This window comes from Melopsittacus undulatus, chromosome 5, assembly GCF_012275295.1.
Source record: "Melopsittacus undulatus isolate bMelUnd1 chromosome 5, bMelUnd1.mat.Z, whole genome shotgun sequence".
Classification (NCBI taxonomy): Eukaryota; Metazoa; Chordata; class Aves; order Psittaciformes; family Psittaculidae; genus Melopsittacus; species Melopsittacus undulatus.
Window position 1 is genome coordinate 42,171,871 of NC_047531.1, and position 17,103 is coordinate 42,188,973.

General features: G+C 41.4%; 1 protein-coding gene across 1 annotated transcript in view; it reads right to left on the minus strand.

Annotated features, from left to right (window-relative positions):
* Positions 1–14,418: 14,418 nt before the first annotated feature.
* Positions 14,419–17,103, minus strand: part of LOC101879996 (ovostatin-like) — a 28,497-nt gene continuing 25,812 nt past the window's right edge. The window contains exons 34-35 of the mRNA XM_031049934.2: positions 16,094–16,196; positions 14,419–15,114 (exon numbers count right to left, since the gene is read on the minus strand). Of these exons, the coding sequence (XP_030905794.1) occupies positions 15,062–15,114; positions 16,094–16,196 (156 nt within the window). The 3' untranslated portion in view covers positions 14,419–15,061. The remainder of the gene's footprint in view (positions 15,115–16,093; positions 16,197–17,103) is intronic.

The window sequence follows — 17,103 nt, forward strand, 5'->3', positions numbered from 1 at the left end:
TGCCTACTAGTTAAACAGTTCTGCAACATTCTCACCCAGTGCTCCAGAGGAAAAGAGTCAGCCCTTCAACTCCTCCCTAGCTCATTCCTTAGATGTTAGTACCTTTATAATTGCAGCAAGGGGTGGAGATCTTGGTCTATCCTACTACTTGCAAGAACCTCCCCTAACCCTACTGCAAGCTAAACAAACCCACTGTCTTCAGACTGTAACACTACTGCAGTCTCTGAATGTCTGCACAAGATGTCTTTAGCGGTCTTGTTTTCAAGGTGAGGGGCTTTGTTCTTTGCACTGAGGTCTGGCACAGCACAGAAAAACACAAAATGGTCTAAATTCTGAATGATCTAAAATCTAAACAGAATAAGCCTGTCAAACCAGGTTAATATTTGGAGGTTTTACCCACCATTGTTGGAATTTATCATCTGGATTAATAGCCTGGGTGAAGTAGACTTTCTATATTTTGACACCCTGGTTTTGGTTAAAATAATATACTGGCCCCTCTTCCCTTGTTTCATAGATATTTTGAGTATTGATGAAACTGAATGGTAGAGAAGCCAGAAATGGAAAAGTTCTTAGCTATTTTTACCTTAGCCATTGACCACTTTAAAGTGTTACTGATGTTTGATTAATTTCAGCTTGAAATTAGCCATTTAATGGGTCCATGGAAATCTGTTAGTGCCCCAGGTTTTTAGTTTTCACACCTGTGTAAAAGCTGCTTGGTTTCCTTCAGGAGAAAAAAAAAAATCTGCTTTCATCCTCCTTCTTTTGTTCTCCTGTTCTCTCCAGAGAAAATAAAGTGCACTGTGTGCTGCTCCCCATAAACAAAGCAGTGCTAGGAAACAGTTGTTTGATAACTGCAAATAATTTTTTTCTATTCATATTGGTACCAGATCTGGCTGGAATGAAGTTATGAAGTCAAGTTTCTTCACTTGTATGGTGCTGTGCTTTGCATCTGTGGCTAGAGCACTGCTCATAATTCACCAGTGTTTTGCCTGTTCCTGACCAGTGCTTGCATGGTGTCAAGGCTTTCTCTCTCGCCCACCTCTCATCAAAAAGCCAGTACACTGGAGGTGAACAAGAAACTGAGAGCGGACACAGCCAAGATAGCTGACCCAAGCTGGCCAGAGGGATATCCCATACCATAAGACATCATGCTCAGCAATAGAAGGTGGATAAAAGGAGTGAGGACATCTGTGGTTATGGCATTTGTCTTCTGAAGCAACCACTACATGTACTGAGGCCCTACTTTTCATTAAGTGGCTGGACATCTGCTTGCCAATGGGAAGCAGTGCATAAATTCCACTTTCTTCTCTTTTATGTTCACCTTCTTTTTTCCTTATTACTGTCTTTATCTCAACCCACGAATCCTTTCACCCTCCTTTTATTCCCAATCCCTCTGAAAAGGGCAGTCAGTGAAAGTCAGGGTGGGTGCTTGGCTGCTGGCTGGGGTCAACCCACTGCTGTATGTTACCAACATGGTTAAATTTTGTAGACCTGAAACCAGAGAGATACTGCTTCAAAGACAGAGTACTTACATGGGAGCATGCTTTTCTCTGATCTCCTCATACATTGTGTGACTGTCTCTTCTTGTTTCTTGCTTGTGTGTGATAGTAGCACCTGCCACATAGGGCAGCTCTGATACTTTCTTCACTTACGTCTTCAAATTTATCATTGAAATGCCAAACCATATGAAACTGGAACAGGGCAGCAGCAGGTGGCTCCCAGACTCTCTCTCTGGCATGATGTGGTTGTTTAGACCAGACACAACAGTCTGATGTTCTGCTCTGAAAGACCATCTCCCTGTCATTTCTATTAAAGAGGTTCTCTACCAGCTTCTACAGATCAGGAGCTTCACCAGGGATCAGGCTTGATTTTCTCTGCAATGGAATACCCAGACCAGGACCTATCAAAAAAAGAAATCCACTGATGAAGGCTTGAACTTGAGTTGACATTGTAAAAAATGTAGATGATCACTATTTCATGTTCTTACTCTTTCTGGATTTTTCAGGTAGTTATGAATTTATTGCAACATAATAAAGTATTCATCCCAAACAAGCCAATTTTATAATCATCACAGTCCACATCCTTACTCAGCAAGATGCATTCTGAGGCTACTTTTGAAAGTTTAATGAGAAGATCAACTGGGTTAGGTGACATTTAAAGGTTGTGTAGATTGAGGACAGAATCTGTGTATCATTTATTGTTAAAATGAGCAGGTTTTAAGGCCCAAATATTAATTAGATAGTGGCTTCGGTTAGAAAGTCCACTCTAGCATCTCCAAGAACTGGCACTAGGAATGATACCTTCTGTGCATATATGCCTTCTGAATGGTAACCAAGTGCAGGACAAAAATGACCCATGGATCCTATATCCAAATAACTTATTGTACTAGTTTAATGTCTCCACTAACCAGAATGGAGAAGGTGCACACAAGAAATACAATTATCTGGAATAAAGAAGTTATTAGACTAGTATGTTTGCAACCGAACAAATACCCTGGATGAAAAACAGCCAAAGAGCCACAACACCTTATCACAATAAAGGAAATTAGAAGTCATCCCTTCTTCTTGGCTATAACACATAATCATTTGTCTTTCACAGGAAAATCAAAGAACATTCCATTTGACACAACAAAAGGGTTGTTTCTATGATACCATCAATGTTTGGTTTTTGTTTGTTTGGTTTTGTTTTGGGGTTTTTGGGGTGTTTTTTGTTTGTTTTTTTTTTCTGACTGCATCTTCTTGCTCTTCAAATCCTACGCATTTTGTTTAACTCACCTGTATATGTGCAAGAAGCTTCTGAATATTGCTCTATAGGGAAATTAGAGATGCTACTCCATCACCAGGTCAAGATACTGTATTTGGGGTTCTGTTCTTTCCTCATAGAAGAATTAATTCAGATGACTGGCACCTAAGTTAAACTAAACCTCCTCCCCACATATACCCACATAGAAGACATGTAAAATTCTCTCCTTCATCCTCTTTCATGGAGATTTCTTAGAGATAGATTTCAAGGCTGCTGTGCTTTGTACCAACACCATGATTCCTTCCCAGGAGATTCTTGAAAACCTTGTTGAACTTTCTGGAACTATGAAGTAATGTTGGAGAAATATCTGTATACCGATGGATTATCTTTCTTTCCTGACTCAAAATATGTTGTTTGCCAGCCTAATTTTGAATGTCACCTAAGCCATAGCTTCAGACCTGAGCTAGTCTTGTTTAGTAGTAGCACAGCTTGGCTAGATCTGTGTGTTTGCAGATGGAGAGCAATGAGAGGGACCCTTGACAGTAGTAGAAGCAGCTGATTGATTTAGTTAACTTTGTTAATCTATACCCAACAGCTGAATACAGATTGTTTTCTACCACTTAAACAGCCTTGCTGCAGGTGGAGTTAGACTGTAAAAATTTTGTCTTTACAGCTGTGGCTTGGTTTGTTAGAGGCACTAGATACGTTCTATAAGTAAAAGCTTACCTTTACAAATAAAAGCTGCCTTATTATGATAAACTGTAGTAATACTACTCAACTGTTTGTTTGTTTGTTTGTTTTTTTTCATAGAGAACTGGTCACAGAGATTTTTGTGTCAAGGAATAACCTGACCTCAAATTTCACTCATTATTACTGCAAAGAGCCCAATTTCTTCCCTGTGGGGGTCAAAAAATGGCTCTAGGAAAATTCCAGGAACTTCATGTTTCTTTCTTGCTTTTGCAATATTTGTACCTAATCACATTTCTTTTAATTATGGTACTACTTCTCAGTCTTGCAGTTTATTGCCATCACCCAACCATTCTTTGTGCTTGACTGCAGCAGTGGAGAAGAGAGTGGCATTTCTGTGAGAATTTGTACAGCCTAGCAGAACAACTTTAACTATCTGAGCACTGCAGTTGGTAGTGGCATGACCTCTGGCAAAGCCCATTTGAGGAATTCCATGATTGCCTTCTCAGCAGCACCCCAGCTGGAAGTTTGGATATGTCTGCCAGGCCTATAGCCATGTCTTTGTGGTGTAGACACTGACACATTTCTTGTAAATGGGTTAATTCCTGCATTCAAAGGAGGACCAATGCAAAGAAACATGGTCATTACAGCTACAAAAATTAACTGAAAAGCACTGAAGATATCCATGACTTTGACTATGACTGCTTCCTATAAAACCTTCTTTAAGCAAATTGGATTGTAACAATTTGTTTTGGCATAGTAAAGGTCGAAACGCTTGGTTTCGCCCAGGTGGCTGGGGAACAATGCTGAAAATTGTAACTACAGGTAAAGTCCTGCTTGGTCAATAGGGTCTCCAGTCAAGCATGTAAGATTTCTTTCATTGTTCTAAGATGTGGGCCCTGACAAAGCTCTCTAGCAGCTCTGTAAGATAAAAGGATAGTGAGTTCATTAAACAAAATAAGTATATCCCTAATGGAATAGTCACATCTTGCAGCGATTTTGATGAATGATGGAAATTCTTTCAACAAAAGCGTGGGAGAGGGAAGGGAGGGAATGTAGAGGGGTGCATATTATTTCATCCTTGCATACAGTTGCAAGGATTCTGTCATGCCAGAGACTCATGTGAGTGTGGATGGGTCAGTGAGAACCTACTTTCAAAGCTGTGACTTTTATCCTTCTGTGTGAAGAGGCTGAGGTCCGAGCAGGAAAAGCTCTGTGTGAGCTAAAGAACTGAGACTGTCTTTGCTGTGGAGTTTTGGAGGCAAACGTGCCAGTCAAAGGCAAGTGAAGCTGGAAACTGACTTTTGTCACTGCACCTGCAAAACCTGGGATTGGAGGCTGGTGTTCCTGGTTAAACACAGCTCACTCAGCAGAGCTTGGGCTAAGCTATAACCATAGAGATACAGTTTGGCTACCAAGTTACTCTGCACTTTTGGGAGTGCTTTGAAGTTTTACTGTCCTTGGGTGGACAGGACCAATGGTTATTCAGCCCTCCTTTGTTTGTGGTCTTGACAGGCAAGGGTTGGGAGAGATCACTAATAAAATATCTGAATAATCTCCATGAAAAAATCTTAGGTACTTAGTAAGTTCATTCTTCATACTTGTAAACATATTCTTTTATTAGAGAGGGAAAAGAAATCATTAACAAGAAGTATCAAGAGGGGAATATTTGGCATGTAGTTCCCAAAATATAGCTAGTTAAGCCCTTTCCTCTGGTGGGACAATTAGGCTGGCTACATGCTCATTCCCTAAACCTCCCATGGTGGAAATCACCTTGTCTATCAAAAGCTGACACTATGCATTTACTCTCCTGGCTACCAGAAAGCCACTGCAGGCTAAACCAGCCATCTCTACTATGCTGAAGACTGCCAAGCCCATTCTCTGACCTTTCAGCCTCTGAGGAAAATCCTAACTCTTTATTTCTATTTCATAGTTATACACAACTCTCTTCTAAGCTGTAAATTCTGCACTCTGTACCTAGAAGCATTTGCTTTAAATTTGGGTGACAACTTGTGTCAGTCACATGTAGAAAGAAGATGTCTCAGGCTTTCATATTGCAGTGTTTTTTCTCTGCTTTATAGAAACCCTGCTTTTTAATTTAATTGTGCAGAAATGCCTCAAAAAATTATTATAACATCATATTTCTAAGTGCATGAGACTCTGTTAGTCCCCCTCATTTTCCTCTCCTTCTCTCCACTAGCTTACAGAGGAGTAGCCTTCGCTGGCTGATTGCCCTTCTTCTCTGCTTTTGAGAGGGGTCATCCAGGATTTTTGCTTCCCTGTGGGATCTCAGCCATCAGACTATAGAGCCTACAAAGGCTTTGATGACATAATTGTACTCCTAAAGTCTTTCTGTGGAGTTGCAGCCACTCTTGACATGACAGATCTGAATCATGTCTCTGAACAGCAAGTTGGGCTGTCTGTAGTAAGGGAGCTGTGGCAAGGTAATGCCTTTACATGCTTCTTTGTACATGGTTACATGAATGAACCTTTGTGGTAAGGAACTGGGCCAAATGAAATTTCTCAGGCATATTCTTTTGGGAAATGCTCTATGGCTGTTCCAGCTGCTCAGAGAAGGAAAGTGTGGATCTTGGTGTAGTCACTTCAAGGTTGCAAAACGATGTTTTCAGAATCAAGAGTTCATAGGAGGTAAATCCAAGAAATGAGACTTAAATCTTTAAGAGCAGGTGCTATTTCTACAGTCTATGTAAAAGTCTGTGTAGGCATGATATTGTTGGGGCTCAAATGTGAAAAAGAGGACTTAGGAGTCTCTTGCAATAGCTGATAACATCAAATGTTGGAGGCTACAGTCCCTCTGTGAGTATGAGGGCATTGCTTTGAGCTTTTTGCCACTGACCAACATCTCGCTTCTAAATCCTTTTTTTTGTTGTTGTTGTGTTGGTACAAAGGCTTTTTCTTCCCACTGTGACATACCAGAAATTGAACTTGTTCCAGACACGTTATGGGAGCCATGCAAATGCTATTCAGAGCCTGCAGCTTTCTCTCCCTTTATCTGTTATTATTATCTACTTGGCAGCACAACAATACTCTTGTGTTACTCGGTATATTAATTGTACTACTTTAAGGATGCCCCCCAGGGAGAGCCTGTTTGTGTCTTCAACCCCTGACCTTATGCCTGAAAAGTTTTTGGATTCATTCTCCACACATTAAAGCTATTTCTGCTTTGTCTCCAGTGATAATATATTCTACATCTTTACACTGAACTACTGAGCACTGTGTAGAACAAGCTGGAGGATGTGTCCTTGATGAACAGCTGTCATTCTTTATTATCTTATACTACATTGCTAAACAGTTGAGACTTCCGAGCCAGCTCAGGGCAAATAAGCAGGCCTCAGGCAAATGAGAAGTCAGAGAAAGTCCTCATTGTAAAGACCTAGGTGTATTTTATGGCTACGGTGTCATAAGCAAACAGTGCTAGGCAAACCTGTCTGTTGTACGCCACCGGATGGAGATGAGGGAGTGACTGGAGCATCACATCCATGTCTAATGTCATCCCTAGTTGCTAGCCTGAGGGGAATGCAAGTGCTTTGTTATATGAAGCAGCCGTAGAGTCCTGGCTGTTCACTCCTCTGAGGATAGCCTCCAGAGTCTCTCCCATTACATTCCCACAGACTGCAGCAGATGGATCCCATTGGAACTTCTAGAAGAAGTGGAAGCAGATGAGTGACCTTTTCTCACACTGGAAGTTAAAGGGAAGATTTACTCATGGTAGTTTTAAGGTCCTCAAGCATCCTTCTAACTATAGCAATCGGTATAAGAAAACATGACTCAGCTGACTTCTTTTTAAGACAGAGTGTGTCAGTTGGGAACAAAACTTGATGGCATATCTGGCTGTGACACCAGAGCCATGGGTCCTAACAATCCTGTGTTCAGCAGACTTAGAATTCTACCAAAACCCAGGGAGGTGGAAAGGAAGATTTACACTGGCTTCAGTAGGATCCAGACACTAGAAATTGATAGGCACAGTGGCCAAAGACCTAATGAGGTGGGTCCCTGGGGAATAGACAATCTGTGTGATTTGCACTCCAGCTGCATCAGTGGCTGTACCCCAGGAATGAGTTCAGAATGCTCTAACATGGCTTCATTAAAGGTACAGTGAGGACAAAAAAGTAAAGTCATAGTGAATCCTCTTTCCTTATCTGACAGAAATAAGATCAAGAAGCAGCTAGACACTATCTCCCATTTGTGCTATCTTTATAGCCTCCTGCATGTAAGGCCTCAGCCTCAACATAACACTTTGCTGGCTTCTTGATTCTACTGGCTCCTCTTTGCTCTGGCTTCCAGTCATTCTTTTTTTCTTGCAGTATATACCAACAGGCTTATAGTTCTCTCAGCTATTTTGTGAGCCCTCTGCTGACACTGACAGGACTTTATATTCCTGGAAGAGACAGAAAATGTCCAGGTAACCCCATCACACCAGAAGCCTGGAATTAGTTTGAAAATAATTATTTAACAAGCCTGCTACTCATAATTTTCATCCCAGACTGACTGCAAATCATGAAGCATGTTTTCAGAAACGCAGAAATGCACCTGATGTCAGAACACAGTGACCACTTGTTACTAAAATGATTGAAAAGGTTGGATTTTTTTTTCATAATTTTGGCAATTAATTCCCTCACTTTATGTGGTGGACTTTCTGTTGGCAACAGTGGGATTAAGGGTGCCCTCAGCAAGTTTGCCAATGATACCAGACTGTGTGGTGTGGCTGGAGGGAAAGGATGGGATTCAAAGGGACCTTGACACGCTTCTGAGGTGGGCTGATGCCAGCCTCATGAAGTTTAACCATGACAAGTGCAAGGTCCTACACCTGGGTCAGGCAATCCCAAGCATAGCTACAGGATGGGCAGAGAAGAGATTCAGAGCAGCCCTGTGGAGAAGGACTTGGGGGTGCTGGTCAATGAGAAAATGAACATGAGCTGGCTTCAGTGTGTGCTTACAGCCCAGAAAGCCAACCATATCCTGGGCTGCACCAAAAGAAGTGTGACCAGCAGGTTGAAGGAGGTGATCCTGCCCCTCTACTCTGCTCTCGTCAGACCTCACTTGGAGTATTGTGTGCAGTTCTGGTGTCCTCAACATAAAAAGGACATGGAACTGTTGGAACAAGTCCAGAGGAGGGCCACGAGGATGATCAGGGACTGGAGCAGCTCCTGTATGAAGATAGGCTGAGAAAGTTGGGGCTGTTCATCCTGGAGAAGAGAAGGCTGCATGGAGACCTCATAGCAGCCTTCCAGTATCTGAAGGGGACCTATAGGTATGCTGGGGAGGTACTCTTCAACAGGGACTGTAGTTACAGGACAAGGGTGATGGGTTTAAACTGAAACAGGGGAGATTTGAGTTAGATATAAGGAAGCAGTTCTTTACTGTGAGGGTGGTGAGGCACTGGAACAGGCTGCCCAAAGAAGTGGTAAATGTTTCATCCCGGGCCGTGTTCAAGGCCAGGTTGGAGAGAGCCTTGGGCAATATGGTCTAGTGTGAGTTGCCCCTGCCCATGGCAGGGGGGTTGGAACTAGATGATTTTAAGGTCCTTTCCAACCCAAACCATTCTATGATTCTACATAGGAGTTGGCATCTTCTCAAAGGTAAGAGTCACATAATCCAAGAAACAAGTCAGAATCTACCACAACTGATTTACGTAGTTGAAGAGCTCTATGTCTTCTTCCTAAGTTTCACCTAGTCTTCCTGGGCTACATAACTATGAAAGCTAGGGGCATGTATGATTTCACTCTTCCCACTGTTCACGGGATCATGTCTCAGATTATGTTAGTCTGTGTCATCGCTCTTTGAGGCAAAACCAGTAGGAGCGTAACTCAAACAATGCTAAGTCACTGAATCCCCTCCAAGCATTCACATTGAACAAAACTAAGTGTCAACAAGAATGAAAACCATCAAGTGACAACAATGAGAAAAGTCATGATGGATGACTACAGCAAGAAATAAAGGTTAAAAGAACCCCCCCCCCCCGCAGCTTAATTGTTGGCAACAAATTGCAGAAATCAAGAAAAGTGAAACAGAGCAAGTAATGCTGAATATGTTTGCTCTAGGACAGTATTCAGCAGGGCAAATCTATTGGCCATGAGCTCTGCAGAGCCTCCAGCACTGATCAACAGCTTCCACAAGGTGCTGAAGGTTTCATGCAGATGCCATTGAGTTGGAGGCATTTTCTAGTCTTACCTGGCAACCAGATGCTCCTGCTAAATATAATCAGGCTATCATCCAGGCTTTTAAACAGACAGACCATTTAATGGAATTGTTTTTAAAGAAAACATATGCATACAGAAGACTAGGGCCTGTCTATAAAGAATTGAGTGTAAACATACTGGTTTGGGAACCTAATAAAAACATATTTTTGGAGATCAGAGACAACCCTTACCATTTTGTGTCATTGATTTGTATGATTCTAAAATCTCAGTATCTAAAGTTCCTGTCTATTGTTACATCTTTTCATAGGCAATTTTAACAAGAAAATCCTTTGGTTCAGGTTTTTGTGTTTTTACTTCAGTCTCAAAGAACAGTGAGGATTTACTACACCTTGCCACTACTTTAGGTGGATAAAAAGTCTTCAGAGTTATCATTGCATGACACAGGCTGAAAGAATTGAAAAAAAGGCTTAAAGGAATTGAGCTTTTTTATTGACTGGCTAAGATAGGACCCAAAAGCTGCATCCACTGCTTGTGGCAAAGGATGACATTATTATTGACTTGTCAGAAACATCAAGAGTAAGAACCCTCCCACACTGCCAAAGTGATCTTTCAGGCTTATGTGGCTTTTCTAAAGATTTCTTCTGTACTTGTTTTGCCACTTTTGTCTATTCTTTACTTCATGACATCAAGTAAATTTTCACCAGTTCTTTTCACAGGAAGGAGTTACCCTTTGGTAAAGTAATGCTAACAGCAGGGTGGCTCCGCTGTACAGACAAGAAATGAAACACATAAGAAAGAAATTGTAGGGTACAACTGATTGAACAATAACAAGATTCATGCTTGTTACTGCATGTGATAGGTTTCTGCTGCAGCCTGCTGTGCAACAACTAATTTTTTACATAATTTAAAAATCAAGACTTTCTTACGGAGCTCATAAATAAACTAAGTAAAATTTCTTATATAGAGACATGTGAGGGGGAAGAATGTGAAACAGCATAACACGGAAGTAGCCAAATTTCTCAAATTTACTGCATGAGCTAGAGAAATGCATACAAATAAACCACAGTGAACCAAGGCCAAATAGCCTCAAAGTTCTATTTTCCCTTCTGGTAAACAAATGAAATTAAAATCTCAAATAAGTGAGAGTGTGGGGCATAGTTCAACCTCTCTGACTTGCATTGAGGTTAAGCAAACTCCTGAGTTGCTGCATCAGCAAATTCAGATGATCAAGCTCCATGAGAAAAACATTTGGGTGACTGGTTGTGCTGGATGTAAAAGAGTTACAAAGGTAAAAGTAGGCTATAAAATGCAGATTTTGCTAGATACCGCTGGCAATGTCCCAGCCACTCCCTCTCAGCCTAGTGTTTTTGACATTTATAGCAGAATTTAAATGCTGTGCTTTTGAAAAAATCTGCATTTCATATCAGTTTCCATCTGACCAGTCTTGCAGTTGGCCATTCACTGAAATGGTATTAAACAAAGGCTTTTGTTTAGTAGCAGGCTGAGTGTACACAGCTGAAGAAGGTGGATTGAACTAGTCTGACTGATCCCTCTTGAAGCTCACAGTCTTTTCTGGCAACAAGAATGGGAGAGCAAGGGGAGTTCAGGGTCACTGAAAAACAGGTTGGCACCTTCATATCTTCAGATTCATAGCTAATTCCTTATCATGTGTCTGTCTCCAGCAAAAGCCACCACAAGGTCTCACACAAACATGAAAACATTGCTTTTACTGAGACTTTGGGTCAACTATTGTGCTTAGGGGATGCTTCTGATGGAACAGAAATGTTGGGGATAGGACCTCTGGGTGGAGGAGGTGAGGGCCACTCACTTCATTATATCCTTTTCTCAGAATGTCTTTTTTTTTTTCAAAAGATAGAAACTCTCATCAATCACCACCAAAACTGTCATGGAAGAAACTACTCTTGCACTTCAATAAAGCAAAGTTTAAATCCAACCCAAAGAAAGCAGTGTTCTATTCCCATACCTGCATCCATCCTAAGGACAGTACTCAAAAATATTGATGGCATGACATGTAACCATAAATGTTTTACACATCAAAGTGTCCTTTCAGGCTTGCCTGCATGCACAGTGCTACCACATGGAAAGCTGCTATGTGCCCAAAGCTTTTAAATGCCAGATCATGTATTTAGAAAGATGGGTTACGTCAGAGCAAGGGGTCAGGTTCCTGAGGGTGTTAAGGCACTTGTTTCACATCAGCCAAGTTCTAAATTGACAAAAATTCCTAAAGAGACATAGTATCCTATGCCCTATTCTTCAGCTGTTTAGCACAACTACCCACCTGCTTCCCAGAATGTCCTAAGTCCTGACGTTGCTTTATTCCTGAAGTCTGCTTTTTTTGCCTGGACCCCAATGTCACTCTCAAGCTGTATACTCTCCTGCTAGCTGGTGTGCAGAAACTCTTACCCTATCTCAAGCTTTCTCCAAATGCACATGAAAAGCATCCAGAAAGAGAGTTCTGGGAGTTGTTACACACCTTGTGCCTCTACCTATCCAGTGATAATGGTGTTTGTCTTTGACAGAAATTATTTGTGAAGTCCCTTGTCTTTCTGGAGAGAAGTCTGTGGACAACTTGACACAAGAGTCAGAGTAGCTGATGGTAGGTGATGAAGCAGACTAGGGACATGACTAAACAGGCCAGTTCATCTCCAAATTTCAGCTTGCTCATGTCTCCCCCACCCAGATTTGGGCAGAAGGATTTGAATTTATCTGCATCTGTTAATGCATGACCAAGCTGAGACAGGGAGGACATGCCCAAAGCCATTTTTGGTCAACTTCAGAGGACATATGAGGAATAGAATTTCCAAGGAGAAGAAAAGACTTCCATCTGACTAGAAATGCCACAGTTCAGACTATTTTTCATTTTAGATAGTATCCGAAATAGTAACCTGGGGGGAGGTTGATTCACAAGGACTGTTCAAGACAGTATCAGTATGATTTTACATCCCCACAATCTCTTTACTTACAGGGATGGCAGGGTTTGTAATAAAGGGTATTGTATTTGACTGAACTGAAGACAGCTGTAATAACCCAACTCATATCGGAACACAGGAACCCTACCGCACGTCTGAACCTGCAGAAAACTCTGAGCAACAAGCCAAGAAATACCTGTACTGGGAGTAACCGATTGATGAATAGGCTCCTTGTCTGTAGGTATGTCTATATATGTGCATGTTGGTATGTGACTCAGAAGAGAAAACCCCCTGCAGAAAAATATTGCTTCACACAGTGTGGCTGGGAGTTCAGCACAGTCCCTAGCATTGTGCTTTTATTGGTCAGGGACAAGTGGTAGATTATTGTCCTGGATGCAGCAAGAAAGATGATGTCAGTAAGCCTTTGCCAACCTTTAGGCTTTCGGTTCTGTGATCTTATCTCAGGGGAAATTCCTGGTGCTAGATCATTTTACAGTTCTTTTTAAAAAGTATGTGAAAGTTGGTCAAAGACATAAAGAATGAAAGAAGTTGTTTTGGGGATGGTAGGTTATATTTTTACTGCTTTCATGTAAAATGTCCTTAATTTTTGTCTCTCCCACCCAATGGGCCTTTCCTTAGGGAACCTCCTGGATGAGTGCCTTTTACAGCGCAGTGAAGGACCTATCCATGATTGCTTTTGGCTGCAAGGAGAACTAATATTTAGTAAATTGTTCAGAACCAAAAAAGCAATTGCAGTGCAGACCTGATGGACAGGTTTGGGTGTTTTCTGTTACCTGAGTCATGCATCTTGATACACTGCTCACAGTTGTAGCTCATCTTAAGGAGCTTGCATCCCTCATGCTTGCTCTGAGGTCCTGAGAAGACAGTGGAGATTCTTCCTCTGCAACTATCTCCTGCTTTGAGTTTCTGGTTTCTACTGGGTGGTTCACAGAATAGGAGGTTTTATTTGATGTCCTGCACAGGTCCCTTGTAAGCCATCCTTTACGTGCTTCTACAGCTTCCAAATTTCTTTTGTCCATTTCTGGGGTTACATTGAGCCTGTGGGTCTCTTTCATGGCTGCCCCTTAGCACAAAGGTTCCTGCACACCTCAGTGCAATAGGATTTGTTTCACTTCAGCCATCTCAAGGCAAGCTTGACCACTCTACTGAACAGTGGTCACAGGGAGTACAAAAGTCTCTTCCTCTGCTACCACTTTGTATTGTGCTGTCTGCCTCACAGTAGGCACATTGATTAGTATTAAAATCTGCTTTGAGAAACCCATTTTAATGATAAATAAGCTAGTCTCTTCCAAAACTCAGAATATGTCTAACATCCTGGCTGAAGAAAGAGCAGCTCAGTGATATGATTAAATTGGCATATATCTGCACAGATTGTTATAGACATTTGCTTGGTTTCTGTGGTCTTTACATTAGTGTGATCTGGTCAGGACAAAGGTAATGACAGTGTGTGTGTGGCTGTCTGCTGTACCTGTTCACTAAATGCAGAAAGCACAACAGGAAATTTCTTGTACTTTGCCATCCCATCATAAGCTCCTCGTGGCTCTCTTCAACTTTCATTCTGTCCACATATCCTCATTTTTCATCCTCCACGGGCTCCATGGGGTTCCCCATTCCCCCGTAACCCCTTTTCAAATAGTTTCTGTGTCACAGCTCTCAAGTTTCTCCCACTATTATGCTGAACTAATGCACTTTTTCTGGAGTTTCTGGGTAGAAAGCTTCCATCACATAAGCCAGGACCTCAGTTCTGTCTGTGCCACAAGATGTCACTCATGTCAGGATGTCATCAGTGATTTACATGTCGAAGGTACGAAATTTTTATCTTATGAAATACCTTACAGCAACCAGTTCTAGATAAAAAGAGTAGAGACTGGGACAAATAGCATGGACAATCAGAAGTTTTTATTACAAAGAGCAGTAAAATATGAGCTGTTAATCTGAAAATAACTTTCTAAATAGAGGCAAAAACTGCATAAAAGTTGTCTCCCTGTGACTAGAATTCTGCCCTCTGTAAACCATTCAGTTCAGTTACTGAAAAAGGTGAGGATCAAAGTAATTTCTGCAGAATCTTCCTTCAGGATAAGTGGAAAGACCAAAACAAGTAACATCTATAGAACATTCACCAGTAGCAGATTATTCTCCTAATCTTGGATTTCTTAAGAGGAATCTATGGCCATGAGTACACATTTCAGGAGTTTACCTTTACACAAAGCTCTCACCAGAATGTATGTCATGGGTTTTCAAAAAGATAAATGGTCAGGGTTAACAATTGCACAGTACCTCCCTTGTTAGGAAAAGCACTTTATCTGGAGTTTCTGATCCACACTGACCCCAAGCTCTTTTGAAGTATGGGCCAGAATGGGTCATTCTGATCTACTGCAGTTTGGGATTTGCTTATTCCTCATTCTTCTATATGATCTTTATTGCCCTCCCAGAAATAACCAAATCTCTTATCCTCTCCTTCCTCTACAAATGCTTGTCTGATGCCTTTGAACCATTATCTCTTCTGGCACATATCTAATTTCAGCTGGAAGGTGGGGAGCAGGGTGATTTGTATTCTGCAAGGGCGTATTCGTCTGGAAAGAAGAAAGGAAGATGGCATTTTTATGAGTGAGAAATCATTCTGACCCCAGTTCGTGTGCACTTGTGATTAATGCATTATGAACCAGAAAACATTTGATAGATGTTGTGGTAGTCTTTCAGTTGTCAAGGCACTCAGTTACAGGGGTGCACAGTCAGAACCCAATGCACTCTTCTGGCTATGCTTGACAGGACACATCATTGCTGAGACTGTGAAAGATGTGGATCAGGTGGCAGAACATGTGCTGCAGGGCCAGTTCTCTGGACACTACTGCTAATCTGTTAGGATGCAGTTCCCAAAGGTTGTGCCACACTTGAGAAAAGCACAGGGAAACCTATCCTGGGCAATGTCTGATAACTGAGTAATGTCTGATGCAAGTGTAATCCTGTGAGGCCAGATGGGGAAAGGTGGTCAAACACTTAACTTTCTAGTTAGGTGCTTAAACTCCTTTTGAGTTCAGTGGAACTGTCATTCCTACCTAAGTATTTAAATTGCATGAAGGAAGACTTTCTTTACAACAGCCTTCTATGGCAATATAAAGCAAAAATATGAGATAACCCACACCAGGAAAGACAGGGCCACTGCTGCATTTGAGTTACTGATTTTAACCGTAGTGTTCAAGCTGTGGAAAGAAAGTGGAATCACACTTCTTTATGCATGTAGTTTGTAGGAAAACAACTCCTTACATACCACTTTCTAACCTGCTTTATGTTGAAATGCAGCTGCAAAAGAAAAGACGGGGGAAGAAACTGTGTATGCTCTCCAAACCCTTTGCAATTCAGTAATTGAAACCAGCAGAATTGCTAGCTTGCTCTCCACTTATCTCACCTGAGACACAAAGGTAGTAAATGCAGTAAAGGGAAGAGAGGGTGGCATAGAGAGAGCAAGGAAAAACACACTGTCCACACCGTGTAAATACTGAGATCAATACTTTGATTTCACTGGTTTTGCTCAGGTCTACTAAGGTCACCTACCTGTTTCGTAGTAATCATACATATGTACTGTCACTGGTTTGATATCCAAGACAGGCAGGCTTTGCTCCACGCTGAAGGAGAAGTTTATTTCCTTTTGGGAAACCTGCAAATGGCAAGACAAGAAAATGTATCAGACTTTTTGTATTTGACCTGAGGCTAAGGTTGAAGAAGACATTTCTGGGTCAGACTGTGTGACAAAGTGCCATTCTCAGTTCTCTCCAGACTGTAAACTTGATATCAAATCAGATTAATTGTTTAAAAGCTGTTGCTAAATAAGTTTTGTTGCTAAAATTGTGTGCTCTTTTCTTTCTTTCTCTTTGTATTTCCATTGCCAATTATCCCAGCCATTCCTTGGCTACTGCAGCTTTCAGCACATCAGCATCCATCTTCTCATTGAAAGTTGCCATAGTTTCTTTCCTTGCCTTTTCCCAGCTAAAATAACCTTCAGCACCCTTATGAATCTTCTCCTCCCTTTTCTTTGTTAAATCACTTTGAGCTCAAGATCTCCATCCTTCCCTGTGATTCTGTTCCTCAGTCCACACTCTTGTTGCTATATATCCCAAACTTTCCTCTAGCCTCAGCTTCTCAAACTTGCTCTTTTCACTCTTTGTCCTTGTTTTTATCTTGCTGATCACTTTATAGGAATGGAGCCATGGACAAGGGCTCTAGAGAACTTTCTGCATCACTGGTGCCCTGCTCTTCTGCCAATCTTCCTTACTAGATTCTTGGAAACCATAAGAATTACTAATAAGAGAATTACTATTTGAGAGGTAGATACTGTTACTATTTCATTTTGCTTCCTCCCTCCTTCCCTTCTTGGTATTTTAAGTTTCCCTGTGTTTTGATTTTTGTCTTTCTCCTCTCTCATCCCCTTTATCAACGTCACTGACACGGAAGAACTGTTCTTTTCATACATAAATCTCTCTAAAAGGGAGGGAACAACACTGACTTCCTGTAAAACACTCTCAGATTAATTGATGAGAAGCATCACTTAGGGGCTGAGGAATATT